This window comes from Accipiter gentilis, chromosome 8 (assembly GCF_929443795.1).
Source record: "Accipiter gentilis chromosome 8, bAccGen1.1, whole genome shotgun sequence".
NCBI classification, from domain to species: domain Eukaryota; kingdom Metazoa; phylum Chordata; class Aves; order Accipitriformes; family Accipitridae; genus Astur; species Astur gentilis.
Genome location: NC_064887.1, coordinates 4,663,893 through 4,680,378, shown reverse-complemented (window position 1 = coordinate 4,680,378; position 16,486 = coordinate 4,663,893). Strand labels below are relative to the sequence as shown.

General features: G+C 38.3%; 1 protein-coding gene across 8 annotated transcripts in view; it reads left to right on the top strand.

Moving 5' to 3' along the window:
- The window catches only part of FGGY (FGGY carbohydrate kinase domain containing), a 327,630-nt gene that overhangs the window by 286,948 nt on the left and 24,196 nt on the right, over nucleotides 1–16,486 (top strand). For all 8 annotated transcript variants that reach the window (XM_049807620.1, XM_049807621.1, XM_049807619.1 and 5 more), the window contains 4 exons: nucleotides 2,355–2,502; nucleotides 4,219–4,293; nucleotides 7,962–8,082; nucleotides 11,352–11,446. In XM_049807620.1, coding sequence (XP_049663577.1) covers nucleotides 2,355–2,502; nucleotides 4,219–4,293; nucleotides 7,962–8,082; nucleotides 11,352–11,446 — 439 coding nt within the window. The remainder of the gene's footprint in view (nucleotides 1–2,354; nucleotides 2,503–4,218; nucleotides 4,294–7,961; nucleotides 8,083–11,351; nucleotides 11,447–16,486) is intronic.

The following is a 16,486-nucleotide window of genomic DNA, read 5'->3' as shown; positions in this document are numbered from 1 at the left end:
GAAATTTAAAAAAAAAGAAGTAGTAACATGATCATTTATGCTATAAAGCTTAAATACTTCTGTTTCGTAGAATCACAGTTTCTAATCTGCTGGAGGAAAGAAGTGTCTAACTGACAGCAAAGATTATATGCCCTTTGGCACTTCGTGAAGCACTATGTTTTAGGACAGAATTTCCCTTCCTTCACTTCTCAATGCCATTTCCCCATCTAAAGAGATGAAAAAAAGCGGTGAAGTGACACACACACAAATTATCTATCAGCAATTTGGGGATCTTCCAAGCAGAACATGAATGATCATATTTGGCAGTTCTCTGTACCTCTAGATGTTTCAGAGCCCTTTTTTTTTAGATTTAGAAATCTCAAATTTTTAGATTATTTTCCTGAAAGATACCTGCTGGCATCTTCCAGGATTCCTGTACAGATTAAATACCAACCTTTTGTTGCTTTTTGAAGTTATGTCCCTAATACGAACACAACCCTGGACAAACTTGCATTGATTTCTTGTTCTCCACTTTCAACATAGCTCCTTTTTAATAGCAATAGCTTGTGCTCAACTCTGCAAGTCAGATCCAGCTGCTACTGATACTTTGTCGTAGAACCGAATAGAAAAAGCTCCAGAGAGCTGATAGTGTAATACTACATATAACACACACATGGTAGAAACTGGAACTGGCAACTGTTTGAAGGATTTTGCCAGTCACTCAGTCCAAATGTAGTGCCTTGAACCCGTATCTACATGTAGGCAAAAAAAAAGTAAAAGGTGTGGAAAAAAAATTGTAATTCCAAGGTTTTGAGGGTCTTAAGCATATTTGGCTGAACTTTAGCCTCTTTTGTGCAGTCCTTGTGTTCTGTCAGAGCTGAAGGAATGGCTAATCCTTGCGAGAGTAATCAAGCAGGATGGAGATTAGATAGAAGCTGGGATGTCTGGTAGGTCTGTGGTTGAGTGAAGCTTTCCTTTCTTTTCCTTCCCAACAGTCAAGCCACGATTTAGACTGGAAATCAAATGACTCTGTCCTTAGCATGTACTGCTTATAGTGCAGTCTTCAGGGATATAGAAAACAGGGCCGCTTTTACAACAAGGGGGAAAAAAATGATTGTGACCTCAAAATTATCATAATTAAGGTCCAGGAAGACACATAAAGTACATTTTAAAGTACATGAATAATGATGTGAATTAGTTATTTTAATGTCTTCCAAGTGTACTTCATTTTGAATGATATCCTCTGATAGCATACACATGGTAAGGTATAATTGAAAAAACATGCAGCTGAATGGTTGAATGCAAAGTATAAATATACAGCTGCTAGCAGGTCAGAAGTCAAACTAGTAAAGCATATGCCAAATTCCCTTAGGGATCTCATTAGTGCACAATTGAATATACATGTAGAGGCTAAATGAATATCACTGTTTGGGTCTACAGTGGATGAGACAATGACTAATCAATTGTAATTAGGGTTAGATGCTATTATTGACCCACATGTCTAGAATTAAATGCCTCACTTGGAGATTTCAGAGGAGTTGAAAAATATATATGAATCTGTTGATGATAGTGTGAGTGTTTGAAAAAATATTCTGAGCATAATTGCAACATTTTTTAAATGGAATGTCACTAGAGTCATTGCAAGCCAAAGCACTGAAGAATTCACCGTTAGTCCTAAGACTACTCTTGGTCCAGGAAAAACTCCGTTGGATATTGTGGAGTTGGGTGTAGTATCTGAACTTAGATACAATCATATTTAGGCCCATGTTTGCCTCCTCCCTAAAATAGCAGCCACTTGCTTTCTCTCCTCCACCCTTAGTGCTGCATTTTAATCATAACACATACTGAAATAATTATGGTTTAAAAAAGGAAAGCTGTAAGTCCGGTGCTATTGATTAATCAAAGAAATTTTTAAACATTTGTAAAGGAATTTGATTTTAATTTCTGCCCGGAATCCTCCTTATTCCCCTCTTGCAGCTTTCTTTTCTCTAGCTTTTTCTTTCACAGTGTCAGCACCTTTCTGTTAGAGACAAGCATCAGGAGCACCCAAAATGTCAAACAGCTCTGGCTTGGCTAGGGACCTGTAGGAGTAAATGTACAAACTGAAGACCACAAAGCGCCATTATCTTCCCTCATCCTCCGAAATTGAGGAATTCACATGGCCTGTCGAATGGACGTGCAGATAGACATCCCCACTGCCTGCACTCTGCAGTGCCATGAGTTTGGCAAGCAGTTGTTTTTGCCTTTCTCCCCCTTTGTTTTAGATTTGGGATTTGCCATTCTTTGATGAGTTTTCTGCATTTGATGGTAGTACAAATGTTTTATGTTTGATGAATAACCTCCACCACTCTTTTTCCAACTTGTGTTTTTTCTAGTGCTCACAGTATATATACATACTTGAACAGTCACCTGGATCTGATTAAGAAATCTTTGCCTGTGGGTTTCCTCACTGTTGATTTACATGTTTGGCCAGATTTCCATGGTAACAGATCTCCCTTAACAGATCTGACACTAAAGGGCATGGTAAGAAACAGCCTGTCTTTGCAAAAAGGTCAATACAGGGTAAAAAAGAAAACAAAAAAACAACCCAAAACTTGGAAAGAGCTTTTTTCAATTTTGAGCATACTCCTTTTTAGCTATTTAAACTGTCCCATAGGATTTGGGTTTCTTGCTGCATTTTGAAGTGTGCTAATGTTTCAGTAGAAAACCAGAGATTATTGTAGTTGAGATATCACTACAGCCACATTTATTTTCTAAAAAATATGAGGAGTGTTGTGTGTGTCCCAGTATCTTTCCTAGGAATTTCAGAGCACTGACTAGCAGCACTTGCTGTAGTTAACTCACCTGTCTACCGAATTTTGCATATCTGTTTCACTGAATTTCAACACAAATTTAGGTATGCCTATCTGGGAAAGGAATGAAATATATTGAGGAGAGATTGCTTGATTTAAACAGGTAAATGTTCAGTAAATGTGCTGTATTAGAGTTGCTGGGTAGTAAATTTCAACAGAAAGTGAAAAGCCCGTCTGCTTATTGTTAAAAATGGGCATAGATGCTCTCATGATTGGAACTATGCAACCATGGTGCTACATACCTCTTTGTTGAAAGTTAAACCTAATTTGATTCTGGCTTGTGGTTTTAAAATGGCTACTTTTGGAACTTAATGGGATTGAAATACTGTGTTCTGTACAAAGAAATTTTCAGAACGTTGCAATCTGGAACCAGAAAGAGCAGCGTTTGGAAGCTGACCAGAGAACCTCTGCTGGGGAGGTTTTCAGCCCATCTTTAAATGTTTGGATGTTTCTCTTTACTGAACTTCATGGTGGTAGATCGGCTAGGTCACAAGCCAGGAAGTTACTGTGCAGAACTATAACAGAAGAATATCGTAAGGGTATAATTTGATGATATCAAAATACCTGGTGATTAATGCAAAAATGTACTTCAGAATGTCATATTGTCCTTGAAGTCAGTGTCTCAAGCTAGTCACCAACACCAATATCTGCTGTATTTGAGGCTGAGATAGGAAAGGGTAGGCGTAAGCACTGCAACATGTTTTAAACCACAAACGAGGGAAACAATTAAAAAAACCCAACCCAACAAACAGAGAAGGCTCATATATTTGGGGTTCCTAATAATACATATATTATTTTATAAAAGAATTATATGCTGCAGCAGAATCAGAATTTCCTTGGTATGATGGCTGTATGCAAATACTGGTAATAGCAACACATTTTTTTCTGCCACAGTTATGGCTGCATTCAGCTGTTGCCTATGCTGATACTAATCCAGAGTAACTACACTGCAGTATTGATTTATGTCAGAGTAAAGGAGGTTAAGATATAGTCTTTAATTATTAATTGTGTTTCAGTGTTAGGGTGCTTGGAAGGGAGGGGGAGAAATGCTTTTAAAAAGTTATTTTTATGTAATAGCATTTTCATATTATTACATTAAATACATTCACAAGCAATATCTGAGTCATAACATAAAACTGTCAGAGTTAATCTATCTCTAATCCCATACAATATGCCGTTTGTTCTTTATTTCTTTGCAAGGGCAAGAACAATTTATGCGGTTCTTCCCCAGATCAGGAATAACATGTTTAACATAACATTATGTGTGCAGCTCACAAAAGCAGGACTTAGAATTAGCACTTAAAACTTGTTACAACAAGAAAGCGTAGAAAATAATAGAGTTTTACTTTGGCTGGATTTGTACGTTTTCTTTTTGATCTTTACACAGGTTGTTGGACTAACATTGTCTCGGGGTCTGGATGAACTTGCCCTTATCTACTTGGCCACGATTCAAGCCATTGCTGTAAGCCATTTTAAGTGCATAAAAGAATAAATGAATTGTCTCATGTTCTGTGGCAGACTGATCATTCCCTTCTGCTAAACAGATTTCTAATAATAGATGAATTCACTTAATGGACTTCTTAAAGGAGCAAGATATTGTTTACCCACATTGGTGACTACTCCCTACTGTAGGATAATCAACACAGACTGTGGAGAAAATGTTCCCCTAAAAAGTTTTCTCCTTATTGCTATTCTGTAAATGGAGATTTTGCCTCTAGTGCAGATGTGAGGAAAGAGGCTGATACTATATGGGGCAACGTTAACATCATGGGCTGTCTAGAGGGAAGCTGAGAGAGTGGAAAAAAAAAGCTTTGGCAGTTGTATGAAGGAACTTGCACTCCCCTAAAATGCCTCAGCTTCAGATTGTTCCTAAATCCATGGATTTCCCCTGCTTGCCTGTTAGATGAGTCAGAACTCTGTACCACAGCGAGTTGGAGTGGGTCTGTGATTCAGTTCATAACGCTACAGACCGAACAGACCAGATCTCACTCCTCCCTCGGTTTCCCTGCTGCAAGGCAAGCAGTTGTCTCGTGCGTAGCATTTCCAACCTGTGGCTGTGTTTCTGTTAAAGCAGCGGGGCTGTCTTTATGAAAATGTCCGCAATGTGTGCTAACGTGCAGAGATGGGTAATTTTATTGGAATACTTTTGTTTCTGCCCTAATTTTCTCTGGAACCCAGGATTTCCAGTTCACAAGAAGTTCTATTTTGAAGTGGCAACCTGGGTCGAAGAAGTTGTTTTGAAACCCTGGTGCAGGGTATTTTCTAATGGCGTGTGCTATCCCCAGGCATTGGTGACTGAAATTGGCATTCCTTTGACATCCTTTTCTGATTTTTTTTTTTTTTTCCCCCTAAAGTTTGTTGAACTTGAGGTGTTTTTGCAAAACATTAACAGTTTGATGAATTGGGGAGTTTTCCTGACAAAACTCTGTTCAGTTGGAAAACTTCCAAACTCCTCTACTGGTTAAACAACAACTTTGCTAGGCTGGGTCAGCCATCTGGGATATAGAGGGTGGGCGGCTGCTGTAAATTTACTGTGAATTGTACATCTTATGTGTTAACCCTCCCTCTTCAGCAAATAACGAGAACTTAACCCCAGCCTGGAATTCATTGTTGTGAGTTTTAATCCTTTTTAAGATGAATGTAACTTGGTTGTACCTGATGCTTCAGTGTAATCCCACCATTTAAATAAGAATGTTTAGGAGAGTTTAAACAATGCCAGCGACTGACTGATACTGCCCCCTGAAAGAAACTTTCCAGTATCGAACAGGTGCTCTGTTATTGTATCGTGCTAACGAAGTGGAAACGTTCTCTGCTGGAAATCCTGGGAAAGTCACCTATTATCTCATTATATGATACAACTCAAATTTTATTGTAAAATGCAACTACTGTGCTGAACGCTAAATTCAGCATCTGCATATCTTTTTGATAGCTAGTTGCACTGATTGTGAGGTTTAATATAAAAAGGCCATACCGTACCTTTCATTGTAAGTTAATGGAAATTCTTAAAAAGCTATTGAAACAGTAACTAAAAAGTAGTCAGAGCAGGCTTGGTTTTGACTTGCTGTATTTACTAACCGCTAATGTGATACCTAGGAAATTTAATTTTCCTCTCATACTCCATCACTCCCAATTTTAGCTTCACTTTTGTTGGAAGAAAACAGTTCTCGTTCAGGACAGCCCCCATCCTGTACCATTAGCTGTCTTCAATGGGTGCAAGATAGACTTTAAACCTAAGGAAAAATCTTGTAAAAAGTGTAGGCCTGCCCACAGAATGTTAATCTCTAGTTTTCTTTTCAGCAGGAGACGCTTTTTTCTTTTTATATAAAATTTGCATTTGAAGCCCCTCAATTTGCATTTTCTCCAATCCAGGATTAAATTAGTTCCCCCCCACCCACAGTGAAATAAGTCTGGCTTTAATTTAAATTGCTATGTGAATACAATTTTCCAGGCAGGTAAACACAAAATAATTTTCACAGCATGTTCTTTCTCAGGGTCTTTGACGTGTGTATGTTGTGAGAGAAGTTGTTAATAAATTTGAATTTCAGAAAGAGTGAAAGAGAATATCCTTTTAACTATTCATTGCAAAATGCGATGCAACAGTTAGACGGATGAGAACATGATCAGAGATATAATTGTGGCCGTCAAGCCCGTTCTGAGGAGACAGACTCTTTTTAGAGCAGTTTATTTTTCCATAATTAAAATGGTGGCTGTGTGATTTGGAAATTAGCCCTCTGTGTCAATAGGGAAGCGATGGATTTAGTCAGCTGGTGTTGCGGCTGCTAAAGTTCCTCATAACCGCTTGCCTGAAAAACCAAAATATATTTGAAGGCCTATCCAGAGTGGTGCCAGTCATTCATAGTAAAACGTCTCCAGTCTGATGAAACTCTGCTAGCTTCAATTTTCAGTAGCTTTTATTTGAAGAGGGGTTTATTGCAGGATGCAGACCTCTTAATGAACTTGCAGCATAGCATAAAGAAGACTTAAATGACAGTTCGTGAAAACTTCGACCGGGTTGTGTTTTGTGGGGAATCTACCTACAAAGAGTCAGCTTGGGCAAAATTTTGGCTTGAATTGGGCATTTTGTCAAGTCTGAGCTTCAAAATTAACTTCCAAAGATATTATAAAGAGCTGGGAATTATTTTTAGACAAATAGTTTGTCAAAGAAATGGAAAATGTTCTTGCAAGAGGACAGAGAGAGAAGGTTGACTTCAGTGAGTAGTTGGAGGCAAGCAAAGCAAACAAAAAAACAAATTATTTTTTTTAAATGGCAAAGCATTTGCTTTCCTCATTCACAGAGCAGAACTCTGAGCTGTTCTGATTTGAGTTTCTCAGAATGGAGACTGTAAATGAAAAGTATAAAAATATGCCTGCATTTTAGATGTTTCAATTAATCCCGGCATGAAATGGAACATTTTATTTTGCATAGGGCAAAGGCCAAGAGAAATAGTTCAGCCAATACAGAATTCTTCAGGTTTTCCTTTTTGCTGAAAAGACAGAAAATACAGGGTTTTATTTGCTCCTTTTTTTGTTGTGTTCTGCTATTTGGCTTCAGAATTGAAATCTCTTTACTGAGAGTGATTTTCAGATGCTGTTATACAATGTAAATAGAAGTTTTTGGTGGGGATGTCTTTGCCACATAGGTTTTAGTTCCAGATCTGGAAATGTTTTCCGTACTCTGCTGCACTTGGTCACAAACAGCTGCTTACCACTGCCATCAGTTTTTCCTGGTGCCCATTTCTGTGTCTTCTCATAATCCCTGTCTTCACCCTTGTCGGTACTTCCCCGAAAGCCCCATTTCCCTGTGTTATTTTGCACTGGTATGTCTTCACTTCTTCAACCAGCCCCAGGATGTTTACTGCAGTATGCTGTGCCCATGTACTTCCTAATTCTTTGTGCCATCTGTTTGATTTTTCTAGTTCTTAATTACAATGCCTGTTACTGGCTGGAAGCTAAGCAGAGGCCATACCCCTGCAGGTCTGTTCCCAGCCCTCGGGTTACTGGTAGGGGCAGTTAGTAGTGGTATTCTTTTTAGCAAATTGTGCTTTAAGATCTGTTCATGTGGCTGCTCTTCTGTGCTGATCTGTTTGTTCCTCTCCCCCCCCCCCCCCCCCCCCCCCTCCCTTTTTGAAGTTAGGAACAAGACATATTTTGGAAACTATGCAGGCTGCAGGGCATCATATCAACACTCTGTTTCTGTGCGGTGGGCTGAGCAAGAACCCTCTCTTTGTGCAGATGCACGCTGACATTACTGGTAAGTTAGAGGAAGTGTGGGGAAAGAAGTGTAAACTACTTTATTTTAGGTGGCTAAATACTTTGTCTTTGGAAAAATAAATACTTTCTTTATATAGAACTCTATTTTGCTGGTTGGCCAAAAAGTTAATGAAATGTTACTTCCTGCAAGACTGAATTTCCTGAAATTTAAAGACATTTGAATAACGCAGAGATGCGGTGCAAACAAAGCTCCATACTTCATATTGTTAGAAAATGGGATTTAGGAGAGACCTTCAGCATGATTTCCAATCTGCAGATTTCAGACTTACAGGTTTTGTAAGGAAGTGCAATAGAATAAATATAAAAACCTTGCATGGAATTTTTAAAACTAATGTGTATAAATTACATGTCAGAGATGTTTCTCGCTATCAGTTTTTTTAAAATTATTCTAAACGTTCCATAGAAATTATTCCATTCAGTCAGATTACAAGCCGCTAGTTAGATGAGGATAATGCCCACTACATTTTGTGAGCATGGTTTGTAGAAGATGTGTTTTACTAAAACCTCTATTAGCTTCTTCCTATTTGAATTCTGTTGGACTTCTGACACTTCCTGCTCATGCTAGGCACTGTATCCATTATATAGAACAATTCTTTTCTGAATTGCTTCCATGTCTGTATCATTAATATGGTTTAGGGGACGATTTCTGGACTCTTGCTGCTGCATGGTGTTGCATTTGGTTTTGTAGAATTCCCGATGGGTGGAAGGTCCTGGGTATGTGGTTCGTTACAAGAGGAGGTCTCAGGCTTGTGTGGTATTTTTGGTCTCCTTTAAGCCTGTGTGTGTTGGACATCTTAGCACACCTGTGAGTCAGTTGAATATACTTTAAAAAGTAACAAAATTTAGTGTAAAAAACTTCAGAGAAACTTTGAATGATTTGCGGTTTGAGTGTATTTCCAATTAAGACCAGTTGAGCTGTCATGAATAAAGTTTAAGGCTCAGATTTGGGGCTTTTGGTCCGGAGATCTGACTTGCTCTAACATCAAACTACACTTCATAACCTTGATGCAGCAGGGAAGATGAAAATATGCCTTATGTACTTACCTGAGATGAAAACAGAAATGGAGAAACAAAAAGCATAATGCCTATTGACCTTAAAATTCACTAAATACATTGTTGTCAGTGACACTTTCTGTTTGTGAAAAAATGCTGTTGTCAAGTCTGTGCCTTTCCTTATATAACTCAAATGTTTTAGGTGAATTTCAGCTATGTGTAGAGTTGGGCTGCTGGCTCATGATGTGGAAAATAAAAGATCTGTGAAAACGTATTCTGATTAAAATGTAATCAGAAGTTCTTTGACTGTAACTAATGGCCAAGTACAATTCAGTACAAAAAGGCCTTTTTGCAGTCCGGAGTTCTCCCCCATTTGTAAAATCAATGACTGACAAGGGATGTCAGAGTTCATCTAACTGAAATGCTCTTGGTTATGTTGAACTCATTAGAGCCTATCAGATAAAATAACTAACATTCCAGAATCAATCCCCCATTCTTTCCCGAAAAGAAAAAAATCTGAATATATTATTGTTAGCTGCAAATGCCCATGACTCAGCCATGCAGACATCCAATAGATAATTTCGCAGGCCACTTAAAAAGTATCTTGATCTTTTTGTTTGCCTGGTAAGAATTCTGTATTCATTCTGATGATGCGGGAAATGTGCAGTAAATTTTAGAGCACGCTGAAAATTGCTTACTGCTTCAAGGCCTGGCAAAGAGCGGTGTAGCTGTAAGCTTGAGGTTTAGATTTTCTGTTCTAAGTTGTCCCAAGTCCTGAGCTGTGGGCCATCTGAACCGGAGGAATGCTCAGGTGATTGATCCTACACTAATGTTTTCAAGGTGGATTTGTTTGGTCAGAGATGCTGTAATTACGCTCGTTCACTGTTAGCAGTCACTCCAGCAGTCAAAAACAAGGTCTCACTGTATCCGCTTGCTTTCCCCGTCACTCTGCCTCTGCTAACTGTAGGAAGAAATGGCGTAAAGACCACTGTGGCACCTTTATGTCACTCACTGAAAGATGGTTGTACGGAGCTTTACGCTGGTGGAACTGGTCAAGGTTAGCATAATGTAACTGGGTGCCTGGGGTGCAAGGTGAATTTGCTTTGTATCAATAATTTTTTCTCATATTAATAATTGTATTTCTCATTTTGAAAAGTGTGTATTTGCCTTTTCCTCCATAGGAGTTATTCATGGCTCACTTCAGATCTTCCTCCAAATTTCAGCTCCTTCTAATCTTACAGTTGGCTCTCGGGAGGAGCATTTTTTGGGGCATAATATCATTGAAGCTATTCACAGAAGGAAGCCCTCCTCCCACCGCTGTGTTTGCATCATCATTCATTGAATGAAATTATCTCAGTAATGGAAATTTAGACACATGCCAAATACTGTAGGAATATTAAATTTTTTGGCTTAGTGAGGATAAGCATCTGAAGTGCAGCTAGAAAAGTATTTAGACTTACGCTATTGTTTTAGATTTTTTAAGGGGAATTAAGAAAGCAGGCCAATTTTTATTTGTTTATTAGTCTTTTTCCTGCTGTTTTTACACTAGTGATACAGGTCTTAGAAAACTTTGTGTGAAGTGAGGGAAAGTATGTTCATGATAGTACCCATGGGTGATGAAACAATAATTTTTAATCCTACTTCAGAATAGATATTGAGTTTGTTTGTTTGTTTTTCAAGTGTTTTAATACTGTTGTCGAGTATCTCGCACAATTTGGAAGACAAGATTTCTCTTATTATTTCATACCTAGCTTGTGAACATTTGCTAGTCATATTTTCATGACTCCCAGCAAAACCAGACTGGCTTTGTTGTCTATATATTTAAAAACAAACACAAACAATCTTTTTTTTGTTCGTTCTAAAAGAAACAAAAAGGATACCACCCTGTTTTCCCCTCGAGGTCAACTTTTAATAGGCACGTGGGTTTGGAGGGTGTGGGTAACAGGTTTATACCAAGCCCTTTGAGATAAATAGCCAGTGTCTGGAGGTTTGTTCTTTGTATACTTTATGTTCTGCATTAATATTTTGCTGAATTTGTTTTATTTAAATTCTGCATTTTTCTTGGAGCCTGGAACCACAAAGCAGAGAGATTTACATTAATCTACAGTAGACTGTAGCTCTGAACAGGGTTGCGAACATGGTTTAGTCCTTTTTGATTCCTTTTTTCTTTGTCTTTTTTGCTTTAATTATTCATTGTGCCGCTAGTGCAGTACTGCTATATTCTTCCTAACAGACGCATGGCTTTTTCTTGTATAGGCAAGCCTGTTGTCCTGTCCAAAGAAGTGGAGTCTGTTTTGGTGGGTGCTGCTATTCTTGGAGCTTGTGCTTCTGGGGATTTTGTGTCTATACAGGTATGCAGTACCTGATTTTATTTTTTTTTTTTTACAGTTTTAATGCATTTTACACTTTGACATTTGGCACCATGCACAGACTTTAATTCAAGTGGAAAAGTTTGTACCTTCTGCACAGCCGGACGAGAGCCAGCATTGCTTTCTCTCCACCCTCTTTTTAACTCTGTATGTTATTTAGGTGTATTGAAGATTATTTGTCTTTTGACTGTAGGGACATGCAGGTAGAAGCTGCTGTCTATGAAGTTAGGCCATATAATTTTATAGACAAAAGAGGGAATTTGGCAAGGCTCTGATCCTGCAAGAAGGTCACACTTTCATCTCAGTTATATTTGTCCTACATTCCTTCCTTCGTATTAAGTAATGTTAAACATAAGAAACAACATAGCACTATTTATGCAGTAAAAAATGACACACCTATACCTCTTGTCTTGCCCACAGTGAATGCAGAGTCAATAATGAGGATGGAACTTCATGTTTATTCATGTTATTTCAATCCATTAACAGTTGTAAAAGTAGCAGTAAGGCTTTTATGTTCAGTGGATCAGCCAAAGCATGACTTAGCTGCATTTACATAAACAACAGTAGTATACAGAAACCCAAAGAAGGGTCTGAATACCCAAAATCATATCTGATTTCCTACCTGGCAATTCCACTAGTATAAGACGTGTCCTCTCCTCATGCTACGCAAGGACACTAAACAGTACACTGCATCCTGTTGAACAAAATTATTTATCAAGATGCTCCCTAGATACACTTTTCATTCTAATAACATCAGGCACAGGTATTTGTAGATGAAATTTTGCACAAAAACTTATCTGAATGTATTTTCTGAATAAGGAGGTCAGTTTCTTAACCTAGTTAAATTGATGCAGTTCTACTGGAATCAATAAAGAGCTCAACATAAGCTAAGGAACTGGGCCGTGTTTGGCATTCTTCCAAATGTGAAATTTTGAAATGTGAATATTCTACATTGCTATGTAAGTTAGCAGGAAGAGCAGTTTCATAAGAATTTTTCCATTAAAATTAATCCTATTGCAACAAATATAGAAGTACAATATATATATATGTATTTAATAATTCTAGTGCTTGTAAGGAGAATTTGTTTTGATAAATGTAATTTCAGTAGCAACTTTTGGTGACAGGACCTCATATTTAATTCTTACTCTTTTGTTAATCTTCTGCCCTCAAATACATAGATATTTCATTCCAAGTTTAAGACGTTTTCCACTACTATGCAATAACTGAACATCTCAAAACTGATTAAGTCTGTCTTCATAACCATTAGAAAAATCTAATGCTGCAAAATTTTCTGTGAAGTGTTTTTATATAATTTCGGTGTATTCATTTACCTTTAGTTTTTAACCCTGCCCTTATATATAAAAATATTTCAGAAACATATTCAATAATGTCAGAACAGATATGTGTATTTTATGCATAGGTACATGTATTTCAGCCTGCATAGCACACTCCTTCAGAAATCTTACTGAGTGAAACTAGATCCTTTGAACCAGCCATGTCACAGACTTTTTAATTTTAAAAGTGTGTGCTCTTTTACTGTTATGATATGTCAGGAGGTACTGGACTCTCTGGAATGGTTTTTGGCTTGTTATAAATACAGTGCAGGTTCTGTGGGTCTTCCTGGAGTAAACTTCTCCTAAGGGCTTATCTGTGACTGTCAAGAGCCGGACTTCATGACTCCTTATGCTCCCTTCCCATTTCTGCTTGAATCAAGTTAACACAAGCACATAAAGAAAAAGAATAAATACAAATTGCAATCCGGTGCCTCAGCACTGCGTAAGGAGTCTGGTTTCCCAAACGCAGCCTCTGCCTTTTCCAGTGCTTCAGCAGCTGTTTGTGCAAGGTCTGGTTCCAAGGGCTTTGCTAGTCAGCAGGAGTTTCCTTTTGTTTCACTGCGTTACAGGTCAAGCCTATGGGCTTCCCTGGGATATCTCTGAAACAGAAAAGGGGAAAGTAGTTTGGAAACTACTGCTATTATACATCCCACTGGGCATTTGTAGCATGTTTCTTTCCATCATACTGCCTGTGGTGATCACTGGGAGCCAGGTGAGGCCCTGAATCCTCTCCAGGATGCCACAACGTATCTGCAGTGTGAAGAAACCACCCTCTAAGTGTTTTGGCTTTGTGTGTGTTCAGAAGGTTGTCGTCAAAGAGGTCCCACCTGTGGCAATACCAGTTGTATCATGGAGCAAATATGTTGGATAACGTGAAAATACTTTAAAACCAATTCAGCTACATGGGATCAAGAAACGAGAAACTGAATAAATGTCTTTAGGGGGTTGGGGAGGCGTAAATGCATATCTAGCACTACAGTTCAATAACCTTCTCTTAAATTTATTTTTCTAACACATCTTCCAAAACAGATGTTTCTTAGAGGTGCTGCTGCAAACATTCAGCATTGTTTTAGTCTTTGCAAATAACAGAGGTTATTACCTGTCCTCTAATAGATGGTTTGTGCTTAATTATTGTGCTTTCCAAAGCTCTTTGTTTGGTCAGTCTAATAGTAAAGGAGAAAATAGAGGGGTTTTTACCAATAACCTCTTTCCTTATGTCTACAGTTGTTTGAGGGGGAATTTTTACTGTATTTGTCCCAGTGACTGGTCACATTTCTCAGAACGGTTTTTGGACATCTCCACTCAATGTCAAAATCAAAACATTTAAAAGCGATCTGGTTTTCATGGGTTGGCTGTTCTCCATTTTCTAAAACTCGAGCATCTTTAGGACAGCTTGGAAATAGCACCCAAAGTCAGGATTCCTCAAAATCACTTCTGGTAATCTTAGTCCAGCTTCAACATGCTCTGCTGACAAAAGGACTGGTTGCTGAACAGGCACGTAAAACCCACTAGTGATAAGCAGTAGCAATTGTGCTGCCAGGCTTCTGCTGGGGAATGTTGTATGGAAGTAGGTGCATGTGTGCTGTGTAGTATGTGCACGGTTGAGCGATGCTTCAGGGAGCTGGTGAGCCTACGGAGCAGGGCTGTTCTTGTGTCTGCATTCTAAATCTGATGCTTTGGGGATGTAACGTGCATTACATGTAAGAGTTGACCTGCTCATGCATTCCGTCAATGTAGGGGTTTGGGGCTTGGGGAAACCAAGTCAGATCCACGGCTCCAGCAGTCTGCTCTTCACTCTGAAAATCTGGATACACAAACAAGATCCTTAAACTCTACCAGGGCATCAGTTTTCAAGACAGGAAAGAAGAGGTGGGTCATCTAGGGAAGACCTGACTCTATGGTAACCTTATATAGTAATTAAAGTTAGGCTTTATTTAGCTTAATGGCTAAGAAATGCATTGGATTTGGATGGTATTTCCTTAGGGGTAAAGTATGTGGCTGTGGTGGTTGCTGTTACTCTCATACTCCTGTACTCTCCTGATGCCTAGTCCTGTGGCATTCCATCATTGGGATTTGGAAATGGGGAAGTATCTGCTTCAAGACACACTGGAGGATGTTTTTTCCAAGGACAGGCAGCTTGCTTACCTACATATCGCTGTATGATGAACTCAGTCAGAAGTGTACGTGAGACAACAGGATTCTCACCCTTTGCTTTCTTGGGCAGTTGGTCATAGTGGCTGGAACACTAAAGAGCTTTTCCTCTATCCTTTGGCATTCCTAAAAATGTTTCTTTTCACAAAGAACCAAGCGCCAGTGTACCTCCTGTCTTTTTTCCCTTTCTATACTACAACAGTGACTATTTGCAGGATGGAGTATTTTGTTCTAATTCTTAATTTTCATATCTTTTTGTTTGTATTTTGAGTGATTTGAGGAGTAAAGGTTTTCATGCTTTCTATTGACCACATCTGTATTGGTACCAAAATTCTCAGTATGCTGAGCCTTTACAAAGAAGCACTGGAAATGAAGGTTATTGCAAAATTTGTAACCATACAGATTAATTTGCTAGAATCTAGTGTGGTTTAAAGCTCAAGCCCCCTGAAGCTGCAATTTCATCTTTAGGTAATTCTATCAAGGAAAGATTTATAACCTCCATCTCTCCTGCCTGGTCACCATATGTTGTTGCTTCAAAGAATGTTGACTTCCCTATTTTCCTCTTCATTTACTCTCCCTGCATTTTTCTCCTCTGTGGTAAAACTGAATTAAAACAATTGGTCTATCCAAAAAGAAAAAAGAACATGCAGTATGGTGAGTTCTTCCACATTTCATCTGTTGGTTATTTAGCCTCTAGAATCTCTGGAAAGGGGAGAAAATCTGAAGTTCTTCTTGCAACTTGGGTTATCTTTTAATTTGCCCCTACAAATGCTTTTTCTTCTAGTGGTTTTTTTGTGTCTTGATTGTTGTGCCTACGAGCTGTAACACAGCCTGGCTGGGTCACAGAAGACAGTGCTCTGTAAAATAGTATGCCATAAGGATTTTTGAAATATACACTGTATTTTTGGGTTTTTAAATACGTGCTGCACTGAATGAAATAACCTTAACGTTGCTGGCTTAGATGGGTCAATTTATTGGTTCTAGCCATTCCTTTCATGCTGAGCAGCAGGATCCTGGGTTTTTATGTGATTGTTTCTGTAGTAAAAATATAGTTTCCGGTTTAGCAAGCCAGCAATTCCTTCTCAGTAAAAATGTTCAATAAATAAATGTCAAAGTTTCCAGTATATCCTCGTTACTCTGCCTCACTTGTATGTAATTGAAAATGGGAAGAAGGTGCTGTTTGATTTGGCAGTCATCCAGCTCTTTTTTTTTTTTTTTTTTTTTTTTTTTGGATAGCCTACTCTTTGGGACAAAGCTGTACACCAGGGAACAGGATTATTACCTTATAAAATCCTGCAGCCCACTGACTATTCCTTAATTGCATATTAAAGCAATTAATAAAATTACCTGTATGAAACCAGATTACCAGATTTATTTTGGATTTGCTGTCTTAATGTAGGTCATTGTTACTGGCTGATACGGAAGAGAAGAAAGTTTCTATGATTTACTATAATACATTTTACTGATAACTTTCTGTAATCAGCTTTCAGTAATCGTTTTTGGTGTAAAACATTGAGCCAGAAATTAAGAGTCTACA